The sequence below is a fragment of the Rhamphochromis sp. 'chilingali' genome, assembly GCF_963969265.1.
Source record: "Rhamphochromis sp. 'chilingali' genome assembly, chromosome: 22".
Classification (NCBI taxonomy): Eukaryota; Metazoa; Chordata; class Actinopteri; order Cichliformes; family Cichlidae; genus Rhamphochromis; species Rhamphochromis sp. 'chilingali'.
This window is the reverse complement of record NC_137950.1, coordinates 14,041,666-14,067,170: the sequence shown is the minus strand read 5'-3', so window position 1 is coordinate 14,067,170 and position 25,505 is coordinate 14,041,666. Positions and strand designations below refer to the sequence as shown.

General features: G+C 40.3%; 4 protein-coding genes across 5 annotated transcripts; 2 read left to right on the top strand and 2 right to left on the bottom strand.

Moving 5' to 3' along the window:
- The first annotated feature begins 1,471 nt into the window (after positions 1 to 1,471).
- Positions 1,472 to 15,677, top strand: LOC308391254 (receptor-type tyrosine-protein phosphatase H-like). 2 transcript variants are annotated; one of them, XM_080873819.1, is made up of 20 exons: positions 1,472 to 1,761; positions 2,615 to 2,780; positions 3,026 to 3,280; positions 4,309 to 4,563; positions 4,674 to 4,919; positions 5,039 to 5,302; positions 5,978 to 6,250; positions 6,750 to 7,007; positions 7,130 to 7,360; positions 8,050 to 8,307; positions 8,465 to 8,558; positions 8,642 to 8,695; positions 8,808 to 8,889; positions 9,039 to 9,129; positions 9,241 to 9,317; positions 9,496 to 9,630; positions 13,641 to 13,763; positions 13,955 to 14,115; positions 14,705 to 14,840; positions 15,446 to 15,677. In XM_080873819.1, the coding sequence occupies exons 1-20, from the start codon at positions 1,699 to 1,701 to the stop codon at positions 15,602 to 15,604; spliced, it is 3,381 nt and encodes a 1,126-aa protein (XP_080729945.1). In that variant the 5' UTR covers positions 1,472 to 1,698; the 3' UTR covers positions 15,605 to 15,677. The 2 variants fall into 2 exon arrangements, with proteins under 2 accessions (XP_080729945.1, XP_080729946.1); XM_080873820.1 differs by lacking the exons at positions 1,472 to 1,761; positions 2,615 to 2,780; positions 3,026 to 3,280 and adding an exon at positions 3,708 to 4,015.
- Positions 15,678 to 15,830: 153 nt separating this feature from the next.
- On the bottom strand, positions 15,831 to 18,719 carry LOC308391255 (putative nuclease HARBI1). Its single transcript, XM_080873821.1, has 2 exons — positions 17,801 to 18,719; positions 15,831 to 16,408 (listed from the first exon to the last, which is right to left on the bottom strand). Exons 1-2 carry the CDS (start codon positions 18,486 to 18,488, stop codon positions 15,978 to 15,980), a joined length of 1,119 nt encoding a protein of 372 aa, XP_080729947.1. The 5' UTR covers positions 18,489 to 18,719; the 3' UTR covers positions 15,831 to 15,977.
- A 442-nt stretch (positions 18,720 to 19,161) lies between these two features.
- Positions 19,162 to 20,668, bottom strand: pigp (phosphatidylinositol glycan anchor biosynthesis, class P). Its single transcript, XM_080872933.1, has 5 exons — positions 20,477 to 20,668; positions 20,308 to 20,392; positions 20,147 to 20,219; positions 19,942 to 20,060; positions 19,162 to 19,566 (listed from the first exon to the last, which is right to left on the bottom strand). The coding sequence occupies exons 2-5, from the start codon at positions 20,387 to 20,389 to the stop codon at positions 19,451 to 19,453; spliced, it is 390 nt and encodes a 129-aa protein (XP_080729059.1). The 5' UTR covers positions 20,390 to 20,392; positions 20,477 to 20,668; the 3' UTR covers positions 19,162 to 19,450.
- A 210-nt stretch (positions 20,669 to 20,878) lies between these two features.
- Positions 20,879 to 24,912, top strand: rexo4 (REX4 homolog, 3'-5' exonuclease). The gene is made up of 8 exons (XM_080873315.1): positions 20,879 to 21,353; positions 21,468 to 21,799; positions 21,888 to 22,052; positions 23,251 to 23,444; positions 23,544 to 23,632; positions 23,722 to 23,796; positions 23,888 to 23,962; positions 24,347 to 24,912. The coding sequence occupies exons 1-8, from the start codon at positions 21,138 to 21,140 to the stop codon at positions 24,488 to 24,490; spliced, it is 1,290 nt and encodes a 429-aa protein (XP_080729441.1). The 5' UTR covers positions 20,879 to 21,137; the 3' UTR covers positions 24,491 to 24,912.
- Positions 24,913 to 25,505: the final 593 nt, after the last annotated feature.

The following is a 25,505-nucleotide window of genomic DNA, read 5'->3' as shown; positions in this document are numbered from 1 at the left end:
TTCACAACATTAAACATGCATTGCTTCCCCCCCCCCACACACACACAGAGTTAAGGCTAGAGTTCTGATAAATGCGTTTGTGGTTTTAGGAGCCATAATATATGCTATTTATTACTTTACCATGGCAACTATCTCTTCCAGTTACTGGAACAAGGGATGTGGTTTGAAAATATTTCCCGATTCTCTTTTAGGATGTGATTTGAACAAGGAAGATGAGCAAAGTTCTAGTACTTTCTGTGAAGCTGTTCCAGTGCAGCTTTGATCCCTACACTGAGGGAGATTAGAGCTTTTCACTGATGTGTTTGATGGTAGTCTTCACCATCATCATGAAAACTTTATCCTCCTGCAGTGAAACAAAGGCCAGCATATAAGTGTTCACACAGAGAGGTAAAAAGTTGCATCTATTGTATGCGGCTATAGGGCTGAAAGATTTGAGAAGTAGATTCAGTGAGGCTTGTCACGATAGCATATGCAGGTGACACATTTATTGCCATTCAAACTATTGTAACAGAAGAGGCTGCTCTAATTGTGGTATAAGAGCTCTGCCACCACTTATATTAAAGGAAAGCTGCAGAATGTGGTTTGCAAAAGCGTCATGAAACTCAAGCACCATGCTAAACAGAAGCGCATTTGTTTTTAAGACTTTCACAAGTCTTAATAACATGCAAATGATTGTGCTGAAAGCTCCCTACATAATAAAATACTGTTATTTAACTATGAATAGTCAATGCATGCACTTGTTTAAAAAGAGCTATCTTTATCCTCAGTATAACACGGAAGCTCAAAAATTGAAATGACTCCATATTAACAGATGAGGAAAACTATTATCATTTATGAATCCTAACTTCCCCATCATGTTTCCACAGTGGACAACAATTTTCTTTGAAATATCAGCACTTTTATTGAGCGCTACTCAAAATATGACACCATAAAGACTGCTGTGACTTTGTGCGCAGTTAACAGTATGAGGGTAAGTTTCTGTTCGCAGTTCCTTATTGAGATCAACCACAAGGAAGCTATAAATATCACAACTTTCTGAGACAGTGCTAAGACACAAGAAGGAGATCCACTCTGCTGTGAAAGCAATCAGCGGAGGAACCTAAACAGTGATTTTACTTAAAACCTTAAAAAAACTGGAAATTCTTAAAATAAAACAACACAAATATTATTTATTCAAAGTAGCAGTTCACAACTTTACCTGTGATCATAAACAAAAACGTCTCATCTTTTATTTGCCCATAATAAAGGCACACAAGCGGCCACAAGCATGAACAGATAAATAGCAGCTGATATGCAGCAATTACCTCCAATAAACATGTAAGAGAGGCAAATGCTCTTGATTGACGTACCTTTGACAAGCAGCACAGCATGACCGTTAATAAGGAAGTAACAGGCGGGGCAAAGGTCTCTGTAGTTGTACAAGGCCAGAAAGGAGAAGCAGTTATTTACTTAGTCACTTGCCAATATGAAAAGGGCCCAGAGGTTACGAGAGGAGGATGTAGCTAAGAATTAAAAGTCAACAACTTTGAATTAAAGTTATCATAGTGCAGGTCAGAGAAATTCTTTGCCAAACTTAAGTGTGGTTTTTGTCAACATACCAGCAGAGGTGCTGAAAATAGCAGCTACAAGGTTATCCGGGGAAAACAAAGGAATTGAACAAGTTCAAAGTATGTGTGCCAGTTAGGAGTCCTGAAGACGATGAAGCTTTTATCCCTTATCTCAGACCACTTGTTGCTTTGTGTCTTCCTGAGTCTACTTTGGGTAAGTTTTTTTTTTACCTTTCACTTTGATGGTGATCAGATAGCGAAGCTCAGTGTAGGTTACCCTCGACAAAAGGAAACAGTGCAGTCAAAACCACAGTGAAGCCTAAATGCATGACATGCTTCATTATGTATTTGAAACACTATAGTTATGTTTTGTGAAATACTGGTTTGTACAGAAATACAAGAACAACAAAATCTTGTTAAACGGCATGAAAATTCTGGACTTTTCCAGATTTTGAAACACGAATTTATTCCTTCTTTGCGACACCGATCTGTTTCCTCTGAGAACAAAAAGAGCATGAAAGAAGAAAATTCAACAATATCTTAAACACTTACATGGTGCAGTGCTCATGATTTAATCAAATCAGATGTGGAATTTTAAAGAATGTGTCCGAGGAGAAATGTGTTAGATATTTCATAGGCCAGTAACTGTAAGTAACTGTAGCTATAATATACAATATAATAATACATATGATTTGCATTTTTAGTCAAAGCAAACACTTAATTAATAGATTTTTTGCCAGCTCTGTGATTTTTATGTTATAGATGTTGCTAGTTGTAGAAGCTGACACATAAAATGCTAAAATAATTTGACACTGACTTATTTGTTTCCTGCACATTATTTTTTTTATTTTTAGTGAAAGTTTTTGTTCTTATAAAGCAGAATGCTCAGAGGATATCTCGAAGTATTACTGTTCACATAATGTTTATGATATAATGTAGATGTGAAATTAAAAGCAGCAAACATCGCTCTGTGACTCTGCCACAGACTCGTGTTAACTGGGTATTCAATGGTGATTTTTTTTCACAGATTTTAGATTCTGTAGTTTTCACTCTTTTTCTGCTTTTAGGGCACAACTGACTCCAATACAACAATCACATCAACAGTGACGACGACAGTGACAGCAGGACAGAAAAGTACAGCAAAAACAACACAAAAATTTATTCCACTGGCTGAAACAAGTCCCACTCCACAAACTTCAACAGAACAAACAACATCTACAACAGCAAAAGCCCGTAAGAATGAAACACTATTTTTTTTAACTTTTGTTGGTTATTGGTAAAACTGAAGTGAATATCATTCTGGGTTTTTATTGTGGTAAAAGGTGAACACCACTCTCAACTCATCACAGCTCCTGATGATGTAACAAAAGGCACAGTGGTACAAAGGAATGAAAGCAGTATAGTCAGTGCTTCAGTTCTTGTTCTTTTTAAAACTTTTTTGTAACTACAACCACTGTGTGTCCTCTTTTCTTTTTCAGCTCCAAATAATGTTGACATAGTGAATGTGACCACACAAAATGAGAACAGTATAACTCTGACCTGGAACAAGGTTAACAACATCCCAACATACATCCTGCAATATGGTAATATAATAAAAAAGATAAATAAAACTGAAGAAGGACCCATAGTACATGTGGTCACTTCTCTGACTGCTGGGACAAACTACACATTCACTCTCTTCACCACGTCTGAGGGACTCAATAGCAGTGGATACAGATTCAGTGCTGTGACAGGTTGGTGAGCACTGAACAAAACATTCAGTCTAATTAAAACATAAACAAAATACAAGATGTTGTTGGGAACATTGTTTTAGTTTCTTTTGTGTGTGTTTTTCCTATTGTAGCTCCTCGTAATGCTAAAGAATTCAAGGCCGTTGGTCAAAATGAGACCAGCATAAAGCTGCAATGGAAAACAGTCTCCAACAGTGACAGTTATATTCTTTTGTTTAATGAAAGACAGATCAGCATTAAGACTTTTACAGAAGAATACACAGTCTCAAATTTGACTGATGGAACCAGATACAATGTCACTCTCTTCACTGTGTTTAAAAATGTCAGTAGCAGTGGAGTAAACTGCACCGCAGTCACTGGTAAGATTTTCTCTAATATAGATAAATATGCCAGAATGGACCAGCTAATTAGTAATTGAAACTTTAGCTGATGGAGAGTTTTATTGTGAAAGACACTTTCCTCTGTTATCTTTAGCTCCACAAAGTGTTAATAATGTGACTGTGGTGCATCAAAATGAGACCAGCATAACACTGCAGTGGGAAAAGGTTAAAAACATCCCAGAATACATCCTACAGTATAATAACAGCACTGACATGGAGAAGAATATCAGTGTTTCTGAAGAGGGACCCATTATATATGAGGTGTCTCCTCTGACTGCTATGACAAAGTACAACTTCACTCTCATCACTGTGTTTGAGGGAGTCAGCAGCACTGGATACTCTTTTACTGCTGTGACAGGTGGGTGATCATGAAGACTTGTGTGTTACTGGATGTTTTACTCATCTACAACAACAAAAGCCCGTAAGAATGAAACACTATACTTTGACTTTTGTTGGTGAAACTGAAGTGAATGTCATTCTGGGTTTTTATTCTGGTAAAAGGTGAGCGCTACTCTCAACTCATCACAGCTCCTGATGATGTAACAAAAGGCACAGTGGTACAAAGGAATGAAAGCAGTATAGTCAGTGCTTCAGTTCTTGTTCTTTTTGTTTTGTAACTACAACCACTGTGTGTCCTCTTTTCTTTTCCAGCTCCAAATAATGTTGACAGAGTGAATGTGACCACACAAAATGAGAACAGTATAACTCTGACCTGGAACAAGGTTAACAACATCTCAACATACATCCTGCAATATGGTAATATAACAGAAGATATTAATAAAACTGAAGAAGGACCCATAGTACATGTGGTCACTTCTCTGACTGCTGGGACAAACTACACATTCACTCTCTTCACCACGTCTGAGGGACTCAATAGCAGTGGATACAGATTCAGTGCTGTGACAGGTTGGTGAGCACTGAACAAAACATTCAGTCTAATTAAAACATAAACAAAATACAAGATGTTGTTGGGAACATTGTTTTAGTTTCTTTTGTGTGTGTTTTTCCTATTGTAGCTCCTCGTAATGCTGAAGAATTCAAGGCCGTTGGTCAAAATGAGACCAGCATAAAGCTGCAATGGAACACAGTCTCCAACAGTGACAGTTATATTCTTTTGTTTAATGAAAGACAGATCAGCATTAAGACTTTTACAGAAGAATACACAGTCTCAAATTTGACCGATGGAACCAGATACACTTTCACTCTCCTCACTGTGTTTAAAAATGTCAACAGCAGTGGAGTAAACTGCACCGCAGTTACTGGTAAGATATATTTTTTCTAATATAGTTATATAAGCCAGGAAGGACTGGCTCATTAGTACTTGAAACTTTAGCTGATGGAGAGTTTTATTGTGAAAGACACTTTCCTCTGTTATCTTTAGCTCCACAAAGTGTTAATAATGCAACTGTGGTACATCAAAATGAGACCAGCATAACACTGCAGTGGGAAAAGGTTAAAAACATCCCAGAATACATCCTACAGTATAATAACAGCACTGACATCGAGAAGAATATCAGTGTTTCTGAAGAGGGACCCATTATATATGAGGTGTCTCCTCTGACTGCTATGACAAAGTACAACTTCACTCTCATCACTGTGTTTGAGGGAGTCAGCAGCACTGGATACTCTTTTACTGCTGTGACAGGTGGGTGATCATGAAGACTTGTGTGTTACTGGATGTTTTACTTATGGAAATCCTCTCACAAACTCCTGTATTTAGGTTTCTTTACAACAGATGGGTAATGTTGGGGATGTTATGTGATTTGTAAATAAACGTTTGCAATGGTTTTTACAGTTACAGTTTTTTTGGACCATGCTTATATAATAGCTCCTCATAACATAAATATTGTAACACTGAACATGTCAAATACTACCCCCACCTTTAATCCTAGACTGGTTTAGGAGGTTAACAAATTAAAAGCATCTAAAACAGTCATAATCCTTGAGAGGGACTTGGTAAGGTGCTTTTTTGTCTGATGTACATTTACAACATTAGCAGGAGAAACTTGAAATCAGATTTTTATACTTACTAAAAGCTTAGGAAACCAAAATGGTTACTTAAGGATGTCATTTGTGAATCAGACTTTTTAAAATTGTCTTTATTTCATCTTTAGCTCCTTATAATTCACAGCAACTGCATTTGAATCTGACTAAATGAGACCAGAGCTTCATTTATTTATTAACATATGTGTGTTGCTTGTCACTATGAGTGCCTTAAAAGGAAAAAGTAACATCTATTTATGCTTCTGACCCACAGTATTTTTTAAAAATATGTCTCAGATTTTGTATTCTTCTGAAATCATTCTTTGTCCTCTTTCAGCTCCAGAAAATGTCCACAATATGACTGTGACACAAAATGAGAACAGTATAACTCTGATATGGAAGAAGGTTAACGACATACTAACATACATCCTAGAATATGACAGCGATAATATTGTTATTGGCAAGAATGACATGGACGGATGCACAACATCAGGTGCATCAGTTACATGTGTGGTCTCTTCTCTGACTGCTGGGACAAACTACAATTTTACCCTCTTTACTGTGTTTGAGAACGTCAGCAGCTCTGGATACAACTTTAGTGCACCGACAGGTATGTAATCAAGTGGGTTTTTTTAAACTGTTTGTTTTCCTTTGTAAAATTGTCTTTATTTCATCTTTAGCTCCTGATACAATATATTTAAAAGGGCAATATAAGTCCAAGTGAAATGTCCATGTTTTCCTTCTGGCCTGCAGTGCCATTTATCCATCAAGGCTCCACCCACCAACCATATCTCTGAGAAGAAGGAAGTGTGCATCTAACCCTGATGATAGGCTTGTGCTTGTAATAGAGCAGCAAATATGAATGATGTGCTCTTAGCAAGCAGCATGCTTAATTATTATATTTTATATGTAATTATTTTATTATTTGTATATATAGTTATTATTTATTCAATTAATTTTAATGCTGAGTGCCATTTAGCTCACACACCTATTCAGGCTTAAGTATGTAAAAGCTTGTGATAACTGAACTAGCTCTATACTCCTGTATTTCATTTTAAAAGAAAAAGATGAACAAATTCCACTTCTGAGTTTTGTTTTTGTTTTTTCAGTTCCACCAGTGGTGCCTTGGGTCAGTGTGACTGAACGATTTACTAACAGCATAACTCTAGAGTGGGAGAACATGAATAAAGCCTGGCAATACGAGCTTCAAATCAATGGTGATGTGCCAAGTAGTGTGTCAGACGTCTCCTCAGATACAATCAGAAAAGTAGTGACATCTCTTCAGCCTGGATCACAGTATGATTTCAGCTTAACCACAGTGTTTGCTGGACTCAGGAGCACTCCTTATACGAATTTCACAGTAACAGGTAAACAAACCCCCAAAACATCTCTGTGTTAGACTTTTATAACTTTTTCTTGTCTCTATTCAATGAGTTGTATAAAAAAAGAATCAGGTTCTTGCGTATAACTATTTTCTCACCCATTTCAGCCATCGACTGTGCCAGTGCAGACTGGAAAGTTACCAACTCATCAATCAAAGCAAAGATTGAAGGCTTGTTTTCGACCGCAACGGCCCGTAATGGATCTAACATTCATATCAGTGATGGACGTGAAAATGTGTTGTTTACTGGACTTTACCCTGGTGCCACCTATAACATCTCTCTTGTCTATGAAAAGTCTTCCAGAGTTTTCTTGCAGTGTGAACACAAATTAACAATTCGTGAGTACAACAGAAACCATTTGAAGGACTAGAATCTGTAAATTAGTATTTAAGAACTTAAAGTAATAACTTTAACTTTCCTGAAAGATGAAGTGTGAATTCTTGTGATTTAGTTTTTAATTTTTACTCTTGCATTCAAATTTTAATCTTGAAAAAGTTTATTGCAGAAAAATAATTTTATGTACGATTTATATACCACAGGTTAACACACATATTTAATATGATTCAGTATGAATACATGAGTTTCAACCAAGTATCATTTTATTATTAACTAACTTATTAGTTTTGATAAATAATCTCAACAAATTAAAAAGGCTAAAACAGAAAATTCTAACTTCTGTAAGGCAGGAATTATTTTTGTGACTTGAGCTGTTAATCAATCATTACTACAGATTGTTTTTTAATTATAATTATATACAGACTGAGTAATTCTTTCAATGTCTAAGTTTGAGGTCTTCATTCTTTGTTTTTATATGAAAATCCAAAAATTTATTATTAACTTTTTAAAGAATAAGAGCACTGCTTTGACCTAAAAGTAAGACAAATAATCTTTCTACTTTAGAACAAATTTCTACTTTTTCTACTTTAGAACAAAGTTTTGTAGTATAAAAAGTTTCATTATATTTACTATAAGTCATATATTTTCTGCTTTAGTTTTGACTGTAAAACCTTTTTCTTGTTTTACTCAGTTCCTCCTAATCTAAATGCTCACTGTGAGTACTGGGCAGCTGGATACTCTGTTCTTATTAAATGGACAGACCCAGAGGGCGAGTGGACTAATGCGGAGGTGAATGTGACTGGAAAGACTCACACAGTAGCTAGTCCTGAAACTGAGATCACAATCAATGGATTCCAACCTGCCAAAAAATATAAAGTGTCTGTAACTTCAATGTCTGGGGTGAGGAGTTCTGAACCGCATGTGTTTTACTGCCAAACTGATCCAAGGGGTGAGTAAAAGTAACTATATTACCATGTTGCTGCTTGTAATCATAACAGTATACAGTATTTTCAACTTTGACTTGATTGTTTCATTTCACGCAAGTGTAAAAAATAAACCTCTAAACTTTTCAACTTCATTGCTAATTATGCTTTTGCTCCCTTTAGGAGTTATTGCAGGGTCCGTATTTGGTGTGCTTCTTTTTGGTCTCCTGGTTGCTCTGGTTGTCTTAATTTTCCTCAAAAGAACAGATATTATTAGGTGGGTCTCACTTCACCGACAAGAATAAAGTAAATTAAATTAATACATTTATCAAATTTAATGTCTTAATTTTGATCCTGCAGCAGAAAGAAGTCTTCATTCATTGGTGGATCCAAAGTATCTAACACACAGAGCAAGTAAGTGTTTTTTTACAATGACAATTACCCACAATGAAGAAAAACATTAATTATGGCAAAATTAATTAATAAAATTGAGAGAGTTATGTTTTATTTATTTATTTATTTTTAGATCTATTCCTGCTGCAAAGTTTCCGGACCACTTCCATCAGCTGAGTTTGGACGAGAACAGAGGCTTCAGCGAGGAATATGAGGTGCATAAAAAGATCAAGATTTTTTTTCCTCTTCTGCTTCTGTGTGTTCCTGTTTTTGTGTCTTTACTGTTTTATTTCTTACCATTTTATTCGTTTTACGATGGCCAGTATCTCAGTTTCATGCTTTGTTATCTGCTACGTTCATGCAGTGCCTCGCTCCTGTTGGAACAGACCAGACACGAAAGACTGCTATTCTACCTGAAAACAAAGCGAAGAATCGTTTCAATAACGTCTTGCCATGTGAGTCTCTCCTCTGACTGTTGAACCGTGCTGTTGTGAGCTCAGTCTAGCAGTCTATGTCAGGACTACTGGAGGTGCACTGGAGTTAATTCTCCTGTTTTCTCATATTAGATGACTGGTGTCGTGTGAAGCTCACTACATCAGATCCTGATGGAATTTCAGACTATATCAATGCCAATTACATGCCGGTAAGTGTTACATTAAGATAAAGTTCAGTGAAGATCTCTTTATAACTACACCATACAGAAAGCATATAAACAAGCACCTTTGTGCGATTTCATGAGCTTTCTTTTTTCATTTCTATAACGAGCAGAAGATATACAAGCTAAATTAGTCTACATATTAACTTTGTCCACTGCTTTTCAGGGCTACAGCAGTAACAGAGAGTACATTGCCACTCAGGGCCCTCTGCCCTCTACTGTTAATGATTTCTGGAGAATGATTTGGGAACAAAGAGTTAAGAGGATCGTTATGGTAACCAACTGCATTGAAGGAGGGCGGGTAAGTCTTCAGGAAAATCTTAAAATGTTTTATTGATAGTCTTTCAAGGAAGTTGTTGTCAGGAGGAAACATACTGGTCACTTCACAAAGAAGAGATCAAGATCTATGATTAAAATACATTTTGTATGTGTCAAAGGAGCTTGCAAAGAAAAGCGTCTGGACTTCTTTAAGTTGCTTGAAGACGTTTCACCTCTCATGCGAGAAGCTTCTTCAGTTCTAAGGTCAAATGGTGGAGAGTCCCAGATATAAACCTAGTGGGAGTAACCCCCCACAGAGGGACAAAAGGACCCCCTAATGATCCTCTAATCGCCTGAGCCAAGGTGGGAAACTAGGCGTGGGTCCCAATCAGCCAGAGTTTCGGGTGTGTTCATTGTGAAACCTGGCCCCACCTTATCATGCGAATTCCTGAGGTCAGATGGCCCAGGATGTGAGTGGGCGTTAAGGCGTCTGGGAAGGGATCTCAAAACTGGATTATAGATGGCAGAGAGTTGGTGTCGTAAACCCCCGCCTCTGTTCAAAGATGGTCGCTCACAGTGGACATAGATGGCTTCTTTCACTCCTCTTTGAAACCATCTGTCCTCTCTGTCCAAAATGTGAACGTTGGCATCCTCGAAAGAGTGTCCTTTATCCTTAAGATGCAGATGGACTGCTGAGTCTTGTACTGTGGAGGTGGCTCTTCTGTGTTGTGCCATGCGCTTGTGAAGTGGCTGTTTGGTCTCTCCAATGTAGAGGTCTGAGCATTCCTCGCTGCACTGTACAGCATACACCACATTGTTAAGTTTGTGTTTTGGCGTTTTGTCTTTCGGGTGAACCAGTTTCTGTCTGAGCGTGTTACTGGGTCTGAAATACACTGGGATGTCATGCTTGGAGAAAACTCTCCTGTGTTTTTCTGATACACCGGCTACATAGGGGATGACAATGTTGTTGCGTCTGTCCTTCTTATCCTCCCTCGCTGGTGTCTGGTCTTCTTTTCTGTGCCTCTTTGCTGACTTTAAGAACGCCCATTTAGGATAGCCGCACGTTTTGAGTGCTTCCTTTACATGTGTGTGTTCCTTCTTTTTTCCTTCAGGCTTAGAGGGAACATGTTCTGCCCGGTGGTGTAGGGTCCTAATTACTCCAAGTTTGTGTTCCAAAGGGTAATGGGAGTCAAAGAGGAGGTACTGGTCCGTGTGTGTGGGCTTCCGGTAAACTTCGATGTTGAGTTTGCCGTTCTCTTCAATGTGCATGGCGCAGTCCAGGAAAGGCAGACAGTTGTCCTTTGTGTCTTCCCTGGTGAACTTGATGTTTTTATCCACAGCGTTAATGTGCGCAGTGAAGGATTCCACTTCTTGTGTCTTGATTTTGACCCAGGTGTCATCCACATATCTGTACCAGTGGCTGGGTACTCTCCCTTTGAAAGAGCCAAGAGCCTTCCTTTCCACTTCCTCCATGTAAAGGTTGGTTACAATAGGTGACACGGGGGAGCCCATGGCACAGCCATGTTTTTGTCTGTAAAAGCCTTCGTTGTATTTGAAATACACTCAACAAAAATATAAACGCAACACCTTTGTTACTGCTCCCATTCCCCATGGGATGGACGTAGAGACCTAAAATTCATTCCAGATACACAATATAACCATCCCTCCCAAACAGTGGTCACAAATCAGTCCAAATGTGTGGTAGTGGGCACATCTGCTATATTGAGATAATCCATCCCACCTCACAGGTGTGCCACATCAGGATGCTGATCTGACATCATGAGTAGTGCACAGGTGTACCTCAGACTGCCCACAACAAAAGGCCACCCTGGAATGTGCAGTTTTTTGTGCTATTGGGGGTCTGGGGACCCAGAACCGGTCAGTATCTGGTGTGACCACCATTTGCCTCATGCAGTGCAACACATCGTCGCATGGAGTCTATCAGATTGTCAATTGTAGCCTGTGGAATGTTGGTCCACTCCACTTCAATGGCTGTGCGAGATTGTTGGATATTCGTGGGAACTGGTACACGCTGTCGTATACGCCGGTCAAGCACATCCCGAACATGCTCAATGGGTGACATGTCCGGTGAGTATGCTGGCCATGCAAGAACTGGGACATTCTCAGCTGCCATCTGCCCTGAACAATGTGAACCATGATTCATCCGTGAAGCGCACACCTCTCCAACGTGCCAGACGCCATCGAATGTGAGCATTTGCCCACACAAGTCTGTTACGGCGACGAGCTGGAGTCAGGTCAAGACCCCGATGAGGACGACGGGCATGCAGTTGAGCGTCCCTGAGACGGTTTCTGACAGTTTGTGCAGAAATTGTTTGGTTGTGCAAACCAATTGTTCCAGCAGCTGTCTGGGTGGCTGGTCTCAGACGATCTTGGAGGTGAACCTGCTGGATGTGGAGGTCCTGGGCTGGTGTGGTTACACGAGGTCTGCGGTTGTGAGGCCGGTTGGATGTGCTGCCATATTCTCTGAAACGCCTGTGGAGACGGCTTATGGTTGAGAAATGAACATTCAATGCACGGGCGACAGATCTGGTTGACATTCCTGCTGTCAGCATGCCAATTGCACGCTCCCTCATTGCTTGTGGCATCTGTGGCATTTTGCTGTGAGACAAAACTGCACATTCCAGGGTGGCCTTTTGTTGTGGGCAGTCTGAGGTACACCTGTGCACTACTCATGATGTCAGATCAGCATCCTGATGTGGCACACCTGTGAGGTGGGATGGATTATCTCAATATAGCAGATGTGCCCACTACCACACATTTGGGCTGATTTGTGACCACTGTTTGGGAGGGATGGTTATATTGTGTATCTGGAATGAATTTTAGGTCTCTACGTCCATCCCATGGGGAATGGGAGCAGTAACAAAGGTGTTGCGTTTATATTTTTGTTGAGTGTATGTAGTGGTGAGGCAGAGGTCTAACAGTGTGCAGATCTGATCGGGTGTGAAGTTGGTCCTGTCCTCCAAGGAGCTGTCTTCTTGTAGTCATTTTCTGACAGTCTCCACGGCCTCCGTGGTGGGTATGCAAGTGAAAAGAGAGACTACATCAAAGGACACCATGGTTTCATCTGGATCCAGGGTAAGTTTCTGGACCTTTTCGGTGAAGTCGGTGGAGTTCTTGATGTGGTGTGGGGTGTTCCCCACGAGAGGCGCGAGGATGGTAGCAAGGTTTTTAGCAATGTTATACGTGGCTGAGTTTATGCTACTGACTATGGGTCTGAGTGGGACAGCTTCCTTGTGGATCTTAGGAAGTCCATAGATGCAGGGTATGGCATCCCCTGGGTAAAGGCGGTGATATGTAAGGCGGTCAATAATTTTGTGGTGTATGCTGTACAGTGCAGAGAGGAATGCTCAGACCTCTACATTGGAGAGACCAAACAGCCACTTCACAAGCGCATGGCACAACACAGAAGAGCCACCTCCACAGGACAAGACTCAGCAGTCCATCTGCATCTTAAGGATAAAGGACACTCTTTCAAGGATGCCAATGTTCACATTTTGGACAGAGAGGACAGATGGTTTCAAAGAGGAGTGAAAGAAGCCATCTATGTCCACTGTGAGCGACCATTTTTGAACAGAGGCGGGGGTTTACGACACCAACTCTCTGCCATCTATAATCCAGTTTTGAGTTCCCTTCCCAGACGCCTTAACGCCCACTCACATCCTGGGCCATCTGACCTCAGGAATTCGCATGATAAGGTGGGGCCAGGTTTCACAATGAACATACCCAAAACTCTGGCTGATTGGGACCCACGCCCAGTTTCACACCTTGGCTCAGGCGATTAGAATATCATCAGGGGGTCCTTTTGTCCCTCTGTGGGGGGTTACTCCCACTAGGTTTATATCTGGGACTCTCCACCATTTGACCTTAGAACTGAAGAAGCTTCTCGCATGAGAGGTGAAACGTCTTTAAGCAACTTAAAGAAGTCCAGACGCTTTTCTTTGCAAGCTCCTTTGACTACAATGACCTGGATGACTGAGAACCTTCACAGACATTTTGTATGTGTATTTTTTTGCTTTTTGCTCATTTTTCTAGACCAAGTGTGAACAATACTGGCCTGCAGACAGCAAGTCATGCCTTTATGGAGAGCTGTTGGTCACCATGAGATCTGAGCAACAGGAGACCAACTGGACGCTGAGAGAATTCAACCTGAAAGATGTATAAAAACTTACTTATATCTTCTGAGTGTGTTTGTAGATGGTACTAAGTAAGGCTAGAAAACATAAATAGAAAACATTGAAGGCTTTAGCTGTTAATGTTGCTTTTAAAAGAATAATGGTTGATTGATAATTGCTGTATATCAAGACATAGACATAAAGTAACTGTATATGGATATTTTCTCTTCACAGAGAAAAACCTCAGAAGAACGGACAGTTAAACATTTCCACTTTACTGCCTGGCCTGATCATGGAGTCCCAGAGTGCACAGAGGTCCTGATCCAGTTCAGAGGACTGGTGAGACAGCACATAGAGAGAGAAGGGGGCAAAGCACCAACTGTGGTTCACTGCAGGTACGAAATAAGTGTTTCCTTTTACATGGGTGCAGGGTTGCTTTTATACAATATCCACCCAGCTAGTGTGTCTGTTGTGACAGAACAGTTTGTTCAGGTTTTGTGTTTTCTAATCTGTTTTTCTTTCTGTTGTTATGTCTTGTTTTCAGCTCACTTTAGTTTCATTTTGCATTAACTAGTTTCACTTTGGTTTTTACTGTTTGGAAATGTTCCGTTTTATTGAAGCTTTAATTAGTTTTTGTGGGTTTTTTATGATTAGAACATTGAGGGTATTTGTCAGGGGTATATTTTTAAAAGTTTTGAACAGATATTACACTAAAAATTGCAAACACATGCATCAAAGCCTCACTGTGATGACAACTTTGACCAAAGACATTTCCTCAATAGGGAGGAACAGTATTGCACATTATAGTTTTTCACTTTTTTCAAAAGTCCAATTCTGCATTTTAACAGTTTTCACATCTACTTGTAGGTTCTAGTTTAGTTTTTGTTAACTACAATAACTTTGGCACAGACACAGTGACGAGAGCTTTCTATGTGACCTTAAAAACCTTTTGCTATATTATTATTACGCTTGTGTCTCTCTTAGTGCTGGAGTCGGGAGAACTGGCACTATCATTTCCCTGGATGTGCTGCTTCAGCAGTTGGAGAAAGAACAAGCAGTCGGCATCAATGCCTTCGTACACAAGATGAGACTGAGCCGACCGTACATGGTGCAGACGGAGGTAACTGTGTTAAACTGCTTCTGATTGAGCCACTACTTCCTTAATTAGCTAACCGTGTATTTCTTTATAGTCACAGCTGGTGAAACAACAAACAGACAGCACTTTATTCATCATAAGATATGCAGTTGTTTTTTTGTTTGTTTGTTTTTTAAATTGGGGTCATCATTTTTGATCATTTCATCTTAAAATATGAGTTTGAAAAGGAATTTTTTCTATTGTTCAACTTTTCAGAACAAGGCAGACTTTGTAGGTATTACCAACAGATGCCTGCTTAAAATATATTTAATGCCCAGTTTGTTAATTGCACTTGTTAAGTAGTAATTTAGACAGCAAAACACTTGATTGAAATGTTATTATAGTCTGTTTGCGACATTAGAGCCAGCATTTCTCTCTAGGGTCTATGTCTACATCTTTTTAAGTAAGTGAGCTGAAAATTTGTTTTCATAAAACAAAGCTTTATTGGATCTTTTTGTTTGAGAAAAAAAAAAAGAAATGCTTTATTGTGAAACTGTTTAGCAATGTTGCCTGCAAGAAACTATCATAATCTCCCCTGGCAGAAGTTCTGCATTTCAAATGACCAACAACTTCTGGTATTTCCTTTTCAGTCTCAGTACGTTTTTCTGCACCAGTGCATCATGGACAGTCTGCAACCAAAAGACACGAATGAAGAGAACATTTATGAGAACACATACGAGAACGCAGATATGATATACGTCAATGCCACTGCCCTCCAAGAGCTCCGTCGGCAAAACGCAAATGCGTAGTGTCAACCCTGCACTCAATCTTTTATGCACTTAATGAAAAACTATTTGTCTATAAGCAATATGTTGGTTTTAAACGTAATAATACAAACTATTACATCTTAACTATTTCTGTAAATGCATTGCACACTTCAGATCTTATTCAGTTTGCATCTCTTCTAAATATGTAATATTATTATTTTTGTTGTCATTGTTTTTATGTGAGAAAATAGCACTCTGATGACTTGAAAATGTTTAAAAAATGAATTTATTAAAATAAGTACAAAACAAAGGAATAATTGCAAGAAATATAATATTTCACATTCACAGAAATATAAAAGCTGAGTTTTGGTGTCAGTGTGTCATTGATCCTCTTTCATAGACCAGAAACAACCCTTTATGCATCTTCTTCTGTGACGTTGCTACCTGAGGGGTCCTGACTGCTGGACACAGCAGAGAATTTACTATCAATAACTTCCTGTCTGGCTTTGAGGGCCTCCTGTTTGATCTCTACTGGCCCTGACTGCTGCTTGCCAGGATATAGCGGCTCAGCTTTACCAGCGTCAGGTGGGGGAGGGACAGAGAACTTTTTAGCGATGTTGTGCAGCACACTGCATGCTTTGATAATGTTAGACTGTTTGTTAAGTGAGCCTTCTTGTGCAAAACCAAGTTGCATCAGACACTTGAAACGCCTTTTCATGGAATCCAGTGTCGTCTGCATGACATCGAGGATCTTTGCGTGGGCCTCGTTGAAGCGGATCTCGTTGTTGTTCGCGGGCAGTGATACAGGAGTCAAGACGTGCTTGCTTAAGTAGTAGCCTTTCCCACCTTCAAATGAAACAAAAGAAAATGCAGTGAATATCAGAGCAGGAGAGCATCTCTGAACAATGTGGACCACACAGGTGCCACTCTATTGAGAGCCATTCTCGGAATACTTTGATCCCTGATTACAAACTGAGAATCTTCTAAATGCCAGAGCCCAGATCTAAATATTGATGCTGACTATGTTCTCCCTTTATGACCACAGTGTACCCATCTTCTAGTGACTCCTTTAGACAAGATAGTCGCCATGTCACAAAGCTCAATTCATGTAAAACTGGTTTCTTGAGCATGAAAATGAGCTCCCTGTACTGAAATGGCCTCCACAACTCAAAGTGAGAATCACAGTGGGGAAGAAAGAACTTTGAACGTGAGATGTTAATGCTAGATATGCTGGTCTAAGTATTTCACAACTGTCTGCTGGGATTTCCTCACACAAGCGCTGGAGTTTACATATAATGGTAGGAAAAAGAAAATATCCAGTGAGCAGCAGTTCCCTGGCAGCAAACAGCTTATAATGTTAGAGGTCAGAGAAAAATGGCCAGACTGCTTTGATCTGCTAGGAAGGCAAAAGTAACCACGATTGAGGTATGCAGAAGGTCATCTGTGAAAACACCTGAAGCCAATGGGCTACTACAGCAGAAGACCACAATGGGTGCGACAGTCGTCAGCTAAAAACAGGAAACTGAGGCCACAGTTTGCACTGGCTCATCGAAACTGGACGACAGAAGAATGGGATGTGGTGATCAGGGAGATTCCCGTTATGGATGTGCAGCTGACAAATCTGCAGCAATCTGATATGAATCAAGAAACCTTGACCAAAATCTCTGACGAAATTTTCCAGCACCCTGTTGAATCTAGGTCATGAATAATAACGTAATAATGCATTAATAACATGCCCAGTAAGTTTATGTGTAAGAAGTTAAAACACTATTTTATTTGTGTTTTATGTAAATAGAATGAAATATTCCAGCAAAATCAACTGTTTGCCAAGAAGTTAATACTTCTGCCAACTGTCAATTTAGCCTTTTTCAGGGAATAGAAACACTAAAGAGCAGGTTTGTTCTTTCTGGGAATAACTGCCTTGCATTCATTGCCTTAACTTATATCTGTATCTTTGCATCCCTCATACACCTTTACTTAATCAAGGGATCTTTACACCTTTCTGGAAGGGTTATTGCTGGGTGACCCAAGTAGGGGAGGTGCAGAATTTCGGGTAGTTTAGATGATGGGGTGGGGTCTTCCTGGGCGTCTTCTTGTTGCTAGGCAACCAGTCATCGTCAGACGCAAACAGATGATAGTTTTGTAGGTTTTTATGCTTGACTTGATACCTCACTGTGCTTTCACTCCAGTTTACATTTCTAAATAAACATTTGCACAAGAGGTCATCACTGCTCTTACCAATCAACCAGAACGGGCTGAGCAGGTCCTCTTGCATTTCCCTTCCTTTAAAGGAGGAGTCCCACATCTCTTGCTCAAACGTGCCACCAACACAGCACTTTTCAACACTCAGTATGTTGCCGTCGCAGTCGCATATGATCTGGCTTACAACCGATGTGTAACCAAGGGCATTGATAAAAGACCTGAAAGCGTCCTTTTCATATGGAGATGCTCTGATCTTGAAGTGCGCAGGAGCCAAGACGCCCAGCACGTTTGGGATTTCGCAGAATTTCTCTATCTTTAAGGCGACATTAGTTCTGGCGTCCAGGGTTAGCGGGAAAGAGATGAATACATCGGACATCCCTGCTATGACTCCCGAGATTGTACCGACCACAGTCGTGGGGCAGTCCGTCTGCCTCAGTCCGGCTTTCTGCAGCACGGCAGTGGTGGAGACCCCATGTGCGTAATAATTGAGCGCCACCATGACCATCTCGTCCACGAGCAGCTGAGATTTCTTGGGGGCGGCGTCCTTCATGCGGATGCGGACGGCGTCTGCGATGAACAGGATGCAGGGTCTGCTCAGGTGGAACAACTGAAAAAGAGCTTCATCGTCGAAAGTGTCAAAACAGCTCGAAGCTCCGCATTCTGCCTCGTTTTGTGCCAGGAGCTCCTCCTGGACCGCAAGCCACACAGGCACGGCGAAAGCCATTAGTCTTTACTCCGAAGTATTTAAACAAGCAAAGATCCCCCACGGAGTGCCCGAAATCGTTCCCAAACAACGTCTTCTTCTCCTTTGGCTTGGCAGACTGGACGCTGGGCGGCGTGCTGCTGCCCTCTGCTGTTCACTTGTGTCCCTGTGTCGACAGCGCTCTCTGTGTTGTTACATATTGCAGGATTATGCGGACACTCGCCCAATTTCGTAATCTTGTTCCGGTTATGCACGTTGATTAAAGCGCAACAACAAATCTCCTGGTTGCCTGGTGTTTGTTTAACGTTTAGGCTAAAGCGATCCGTTATCGCCACCTAGTGGACAGCAATAAAAAATATTTGAAAAAGACTGCAGCTCATAATGTGTAAACAAGTTGTGTTAACATACAGTTAAACAGGTGTACCTAATAAAGTGGCTGGTGACCAAAAACCAAAAATTTATTGTGGGATAAAATGCTAAAAACTGCCTCTTATTCTCTGGGATAATCAAGTGCAGATGTTCATTTGCAGCTTTAGTAATGATTCAGATGCAGATTGGGCATAAATAATTATCTGGAGCCACTTTTAATTTAGACACACATTTCTGACAGGCATTAAAGTACAAGAACAAAATAAGATGTTCATTTCTTCTAGCAGTGGACTTAAAAATAAAAGAATTAACATAAAAAATATGATTATTTAGGATATGTTTATTGCACAGAATAATAAATATAAACATTCTGTATTTTAACATAGACAGTACAGCCATTTACTTTTGTTTTCATTCAATATGCATCTTATTGTGACCAGTGTATTCACATTTAACCATTATAAAGACGCTTAAACAACAAAAAAGTCAACAGAATATATCTTCTTATAAATAAGGCACAAAACATTTCATAAAAAAAGACAAACAATAACACCAAAATAAAACCCCTGCAGCTTTACTTCTGCTCTGTCCACAGCAGTATCAGACTGTGCTTGTTACATACTGGGTGATAAATAGAACATTTTGTTGACTTCACTAATCGACACATCCTTCAATCGGGGTATTCCTCCGTTACGGCAGGACTCGGTGCTCTGGCCTTGTGCATACACATCTGTGACAGAAAAAGGACATTTAACAATCAGGAAATTCTGAAAATGGGGCATGGTTGTTGGTGGCAGACAGGTTGGTCCGAATATTTCAGAAGCTGGTAATCTACTGGGATTTTCCCCACACAACAGGAGGAGAATGGCCAGATTGCTTCAAGCTGACAGGAAGGCAACAGTAACTCAGATAACCACTTGTTATAAGAAAGCACCTAATAAAATGGCCAATCAGTGTAATATACTGAAGTGCATTTTATTTTCAGCTTGTTTACATGTATATTCTCACGCAGTACAATTTTAGATTCCTTCATCTTCTCACTCTAAATGTTAGTTAACCTAATCAGACCTAAGCAGTCAGAGTCTGAACAGTGCAGCATCCTCACCTGTGATGTTGTCCACAGAGTCCAGCGGTGCCGTGTTGCTCATGTTCACACCAAATAACAGAATGAAACAGACTGTTATTGCGACCAGCAGGTAGATTGGCATCGCAAGAGCCCAGTACCTACACAGAACACACATTTGACACTGTCATGAAACTGTGCAGGTGCTTCCCCAGTGATCCATTTATTTCAGAGCAGTTCTACTTACTTTTGAGGCCAGTAAGTGAGCCCTATTGAATTAAGCCAATCCACTGGCACGAAAGCCCATAAGCAATACAGAACTGTGGAGAGACGCAGTGAGTATTACAGACATGCATTGCTTGAACACCTTTTTGTGTTTTGGATTGGAGGACGCGATATTTCACTTACAGAAGCCAAACTGTGATCCGAGAAAGAGAACAAACCCATAAATGGCCCTCTCAGGCAGAGGAGATGGCGAGTTTTCCAACATGATCTACAACCAAAACACAGACAGAAACGTGTGGGAGAGCAACGAGACAGCAATAATACATTCAGGCCCCAAAAAGAAGTTACATACCTGGAAATACGTTTTTCTTTGCTCCTTTAAACGCTAACTTTACTCAGATGCTTAACATTAATTACCACGTTAATTATATGCCTGATGATTATCCAGAGTAATACAACATGGGTTTAATACGTCTATCAAAACCCACTGTGTTTTTTTACATTAGTGCCATGAAGCCTTCCGCCACGGTCCGTCATTTTTCCTCAGAACGATGCGAAACCCTTTCTAAAACATTAGTTCCGCCTTTGAATCGCCCACAAAACAAGCGTCAATACATGACTTTTTACGTTAATTATATAAAATTTCACATGTATATAATTGTAAAACAAAAGCACGGTCGGAGATTTTTTTTCATATCTTACTGACGTGACGCACTTGCGCTACAGCACGACGTCATGTTTGTGACGGACACATTTCACTGTTGCACATCGTGGGAAAACACTCTACGGCATGGCTTCGGAGTGAGTGAAGTTTTACGAGTAAGCGATTTTATGTACAGTTCAGGGACGTGCTTCAGTTTTGCTTGTGTGCTGGACGAAAGGTGAGCTTAGTCTGGGGGAGGCATTTCTTACTGTCTGAAGTTGTTTGGCAACTCAACGGACATCTGACAAGCCAGCGTGGCTTCACACACCTCACCAAGAAAAATATAAGGAGGTGAGGATACATGAGATAGATGATCATGTCTAAGGTGGAGAAACAGAAAAAACACTTTCCCGCTCAAGCATCTAAGCGGAAAACTAATAAGAAAAACGGCATATTAAAAAAGAACGAGAGGCATTGGTTTTACTCAGCTCCTGCAAACAAGGAGCAAGAAAAGCCTACAGCTCCACAAACTGCTCCTCCAAAAGACTCCCAGCAGTTCTCTGCCAACTGGAAAGCACTTCAAGAGGTTAGTGAGTGCAATAGTTTGAGCTCCATGCATGTCCTGTCACACACTTTGGTTTTTGTGTGCCTGTGTTTAATACTACCCACAGGTTTTTCTCTCCTATTTTACTCCCTTCAGCTGTTGAAGGCCAGTCAGTCAGAGAAGAAGCAGCCGGCAGCACCAAGACATCAGAACGGCTTCTCGCCAAAGAATGTCCAAGAAAATACTTCTAAAATAATTTCTAAGAACAATGCTGCACCAAGCCAGAGAGACACTGAGAAAAAATCAGATCACAAAACTGTTCCTAAGAGTTTTGTCTCCGGTAAGACTGGGGTCAACTCAAAGGTGTCGAATGTCTCGAAGACTAAACATGCTATTGCTCCAAAAAGAGAGCGGGATAGCGGGAAGCCAAACAGCCTACAGGCAGCTAAGAAGAAGAAGCTTGAATCCGAGGAGACGAAGCCAACAGAGTATGTATATATTAGCACTGACGCTGACTCATTTATTCAGCAAGAATAAATATGTCTGATAATCCCATCTCATTCTCTGCTGTTGCAGAGAGGACCTTTGGTTTGATGACGTGGACCCGGATGACATTGAGGCGACAATGGGAGCAGAAGCAGCCGAGATCATGAGGAAGAAGCAGGGCAAGGCCAAGGGTACGGATGGTGCCTCGGCTAATGACACAGAGAAGAGCCTGGTTAAGGAGAATGCTTTTGAAGGGTAAGTCGCTGTGCATTCAGTGTACAGTGGGAAACACACTCAGAATACAGCGGGCAGCTTTGATGCCATTTTAGAAAAGTGCCTGAAAATATTCCCGGGGAAAGATGAATGCCTTAACAGCGATCATAAAAAATATCAAGTCTCTAATGTCATTACTTATCTCAATACAAGTATTTCAGAGTAATGTTGCTGCTGGGGTGGGATTAGCTGGCTGTGATTAACTGTGGATGTAATATTAACAATGTGAATTTGGCACATAATGTCACACAAAATGTGTTTTTCCCAAAAGTCAGACTTTAATATCTCTGAAACCGCTCAACTGGGTCGACAACATTATGTGCCTCGTGTATAAGAAGCTCAAAGTAAATTGTCAATCCCCCCCCCCCCCTTCTCCAGTTCTCTGGATCTGCTGTCAAAGATCAGATATCCAATTATTTCAGGGACTCGTTCTGTATGAAGTTGAGCGACACTCCTGAGAGCCCATATTCACAGAACCCCTGAAAAATGTCAAACACACTCCCCCCACCATATATTCTGAAAGATCTAATGACAGCAGAAACCTGGCATTTCTGATGAACAGTGTATCGTTCCACAGGAATATATATTTTTTTCCATTAGATATGATGATCAGGTGGGATTTTTATTTTTTTAATTTGATGAAATTGATGAGATGGAATGACCCAAAGGAGATGGAGACTATTTTTCCCCCCTCAGTGGAGAGCTTCATGGAGCTTTCCTTCAAGGAGTCAAATATTACATATAGTCTGTGATAAATACTTTTGTCATTGCATGTTTTAGTGAATTGACCTGACAGAGTATGAAGTAAACATGGTTGCTGAATGTTTTCTGCAGGATATGGAGATGGATAAATTATTGAATGGAATTTATACAATTCAAATCCTTCACTGTACTTTGTGGTGACACAACCTGTCAATACCGCTTCAGAGTTCACTACATTGCTGTAGAAAGTCACTGATAATACAGATAAATGCTGTGGAAAAACCTGTGACTCCTGATGGATGCACCTCTCAATTTTTGTAGCCTGAAGTGTCGAGCAAGGGTTAAAGATGCAAGTGTAAAATCATGTCAGCGAGCGAAGCAACCACTGCGTTCGGTGTACATTGAGGGGTTTACATTGACACAGAAGATGATGATTGTAATGTCTCTCCTTTCTTGTCACTTTGTCATTCACCTTAAGCCTCACTAAGGCGGTGGCCATTGACTGTGAGATGGTGGGAGTTGGTCCTGACGGAGAGGACAGCATCTTGGCACGTGTGTCAATTGTGAACCAGTTTGGGAAGTGCATCTATGACAAATATGTGAAGCCCACAGAGAAGGTAACAGACTACAGGACAGCTGTCAGCGGCATCCGACCAGAGGACATCAAAGATGGTGAGAGAAATGAAATGAGTTGCAAAGAACAACTTAAAGTCTCTTTGTTCCTTATGTTTTGTTTCTGATGTTTTTTAAGCCACGTTTGTCTCTCTGCAGGAGCGGATGTACAGATTGTACAGAGGGAGGTTGCTAACATCCTGGAAGGGAGAGTAGTGGTTGGACACGCCATACACAATGATCTAAAGGTAGCATGAATGTGATATCTGAAATGGAACAAATGCAATATTGTTTTTTAGTCTGATTATGAGCAGCCACAAACTATCTGCCGTTTCAGATTCTGCTCTTGGATCATCCGAAAAAGAAAATCAGAGATACTCAGAAATATAAACCCTTTAAGACGATCGTAAAGGTATGATGCAGTCACCAATGTCTCAACAGTTTCCGCAGTGAATGTGTGAATGAATTATAACTGATAATGAGGCATTTTTCTTTTGTTTTAGAGCGGTCGACCCTCGCTCAAACTCCTTTGTAGAAAAATCCTCGATGTGAAGGTCCAAGAGGGTGAACATTCATCTGTAAGTCATTCGATAAACTCCTTTTAAATCATCAGGGTTGAGTGACCGAAAATTGGCACACGGGTATATCTTTGACCCCTCAAGGCCAGAAGATAAGTGTATATAATAGTAATATTCTCGTTAGCAACCACTTACCCAAATGGTCAATTTGCAGCATTTTAGCACTTGTAGCATCTTACAAAAGCATCGTGTCACTTTATATTCATGACATTAACATTTATTCTATATCTAGAAAACTTTATTGTTAATCTCATGATGTCATCATCCAACAGTGGACTAAAATCACCGACCCAGCAGTACTGCAGCATGTAGAAACAACCAGTGTGTTATTGCCCAACAATGTTAGTAACACTTGGGCTGATCTTTGCCTGTTGCTTTCTCCAGGTCCAAGACGCACAGGCCACCATGAGGCTGTACACAATGGTGAAAAAGCAGTGGGAGGCAGAGATTAAAGTGAGTAGGAAAAACAAATTCTTGGACAAGAGGAGCGAGAGAAAGGCCAAGCTTCCCAAAGACAAGAATCACTGAGGATTACAAATTCAAAACAAGAAGAGGACAGATGATCTCCTGATCAGAGCAGAGCTGACTGAAGTGATCAAAGGATTCTTTTAAGAAGAAAAAACAACTGTGTATTTTTGTTTATTTTAATGTGAGGGATGTTGACCCTGTGATTGTATAAAAGCGTGACTTTCCTGAGCTTTTGTGAGATCTGGCGCAACAAAAAGCGTGTTAAATGCTTTCGCAGATAGTGACCGGTTTCATCCGCCTAAGTCGCTCGGGGAGATCGTTGCAGGCTGTGAAAGACTTTATCGAGTTGCAAATCAAGAAGTTTTGTTCCTCAGTGTGCCAGACTGACTCATGCAGGGATTAGAACAGAGTCTTTATATACAAAGATTGTAAAAATGTCTGTTTTTAAAGTATAAATAAAACAAAAGATGTAATTCGTTTAATTCTGCTATGTATATTTTTTTGTCGTCACAGTCTAATACAACCACAGGAGGTTCAGTTCTTTTTAAAAAACTTAATACATTTAATGCAAGCTGATGTCAAGACATGAATTGCTGCCTCACATTTAGTTCATGATTACTGAGACTTCATTTCCCATTTCTCTGACAAACATCAGAAAAGCCATTAAAGAGGACAAACGTTACCGTTTGCTGTGAGTGCAACCAAATGTGCAGCTTAAATCATTTATTACTCAAATCCAGTATTTCCTTACGTAATCCCATGCAGGCCTTATTTTGATTTTTCTTTTTACTATGTCATGGTGATAAAGTAAGAAATCCCCTGCCTGCCAGCAGTGTGTCAGCGTGATTTGCAGCCCGGGAGCTGATGCGCTCTACGCTGTACTTTATTGAAAGCACGTGCCCTCGGTCTGCAGCCTCCAGGCTCTAAATTAGGTTCTCTGTGGGTTTCTGACAGGTAGTGCGAAGGCTTCAGGTAGCACAGCAGATGCTGGTGTGCCCTAATATGTTGACACAAGATGGTAGCATGACTTTTGTTTTCTGCATATAAATATTTTTTGGTTGTAATGTAATAAAGC

Bases quoted from the DNA above. Each gene is read 5' to 3' on its own strand.
- pigp (XM_080872933.1), bottom strand. From the start codon at position 20,389: ATGTTGGAAAACTCGCCATCTCCTCTGCCTGAGAGGGCCATTTATGGG. The intron at 20,220-20,307 runs GTAAGTGAAATA...GTCTCTCCACAG, and splicing joins CGGATCACAGTTTGGCTTCT to TTCTGTATTGCTTATGGGCT. The intron at 19,567-19,941 runs GTGAGGATGCTG...TTTCTGTCACAG, and splicing joins CTCTGTGGACAACATCACAG to ATGTGTATGCACAAGGCCAG.
- rexo4 (XM_080873315.1), top strand. From the start codon at position 21,138: ATGATCATGTCTAAGGTGGAGAAACAGAAAAAACACTTTCCCGCTCAA. The intron at 23,445-23,543 runs GTGAGAGAAATG...GTCTCTCTGCAG, and splicing joins ACCAGAGGACATCAAAGATG to GAGCGGATGTACAGATTGTA. The intron at 23,797-23,887 runs GTATGATGCAGT...CTTTTGTTTTAG, and splicing joins CCTTTAAGACGATCGTAAAG to AGCGGTCGACCCTCGCTCAA.
- LOC308391254 (XM_080873819.1), top strand. From the start codon at position 1,699: ATGAAGCTTTTATCCCTTATCTCAGACCACTTGTTGCTTTGTGTCTTC. The intron at 2,781-3,025 runs GTAAGAATGAAA...TTTCTTTTTCAG, and splicing joins ATCTACAACAGCAAAAGCCC to CTCCAAATAATGTTGACATA. The intron at 5,303-5,977 runs GTGGGTGATCAT...GTCCTCTTTCAG, and splicing joins CTCTTTTACTGCTGTGACAG to CTCCAGAAAATGTCCACAAT.
- LOC308391255 (XM_080873821.1), bottom strand. From the start codon at position 18,488: ATGGCTTTCGCCGTGCCTGTGTGGCTTGCGGTCCAGGAGGAGCTCCTG. The intron at 16,409-17,800 runs GTAAGAGCAGTG...TTTCATTTGAAG, and splicing joins CAGCCCGTTCTGGTTGATTG to GTGGGAAAGGCTACTACTTA.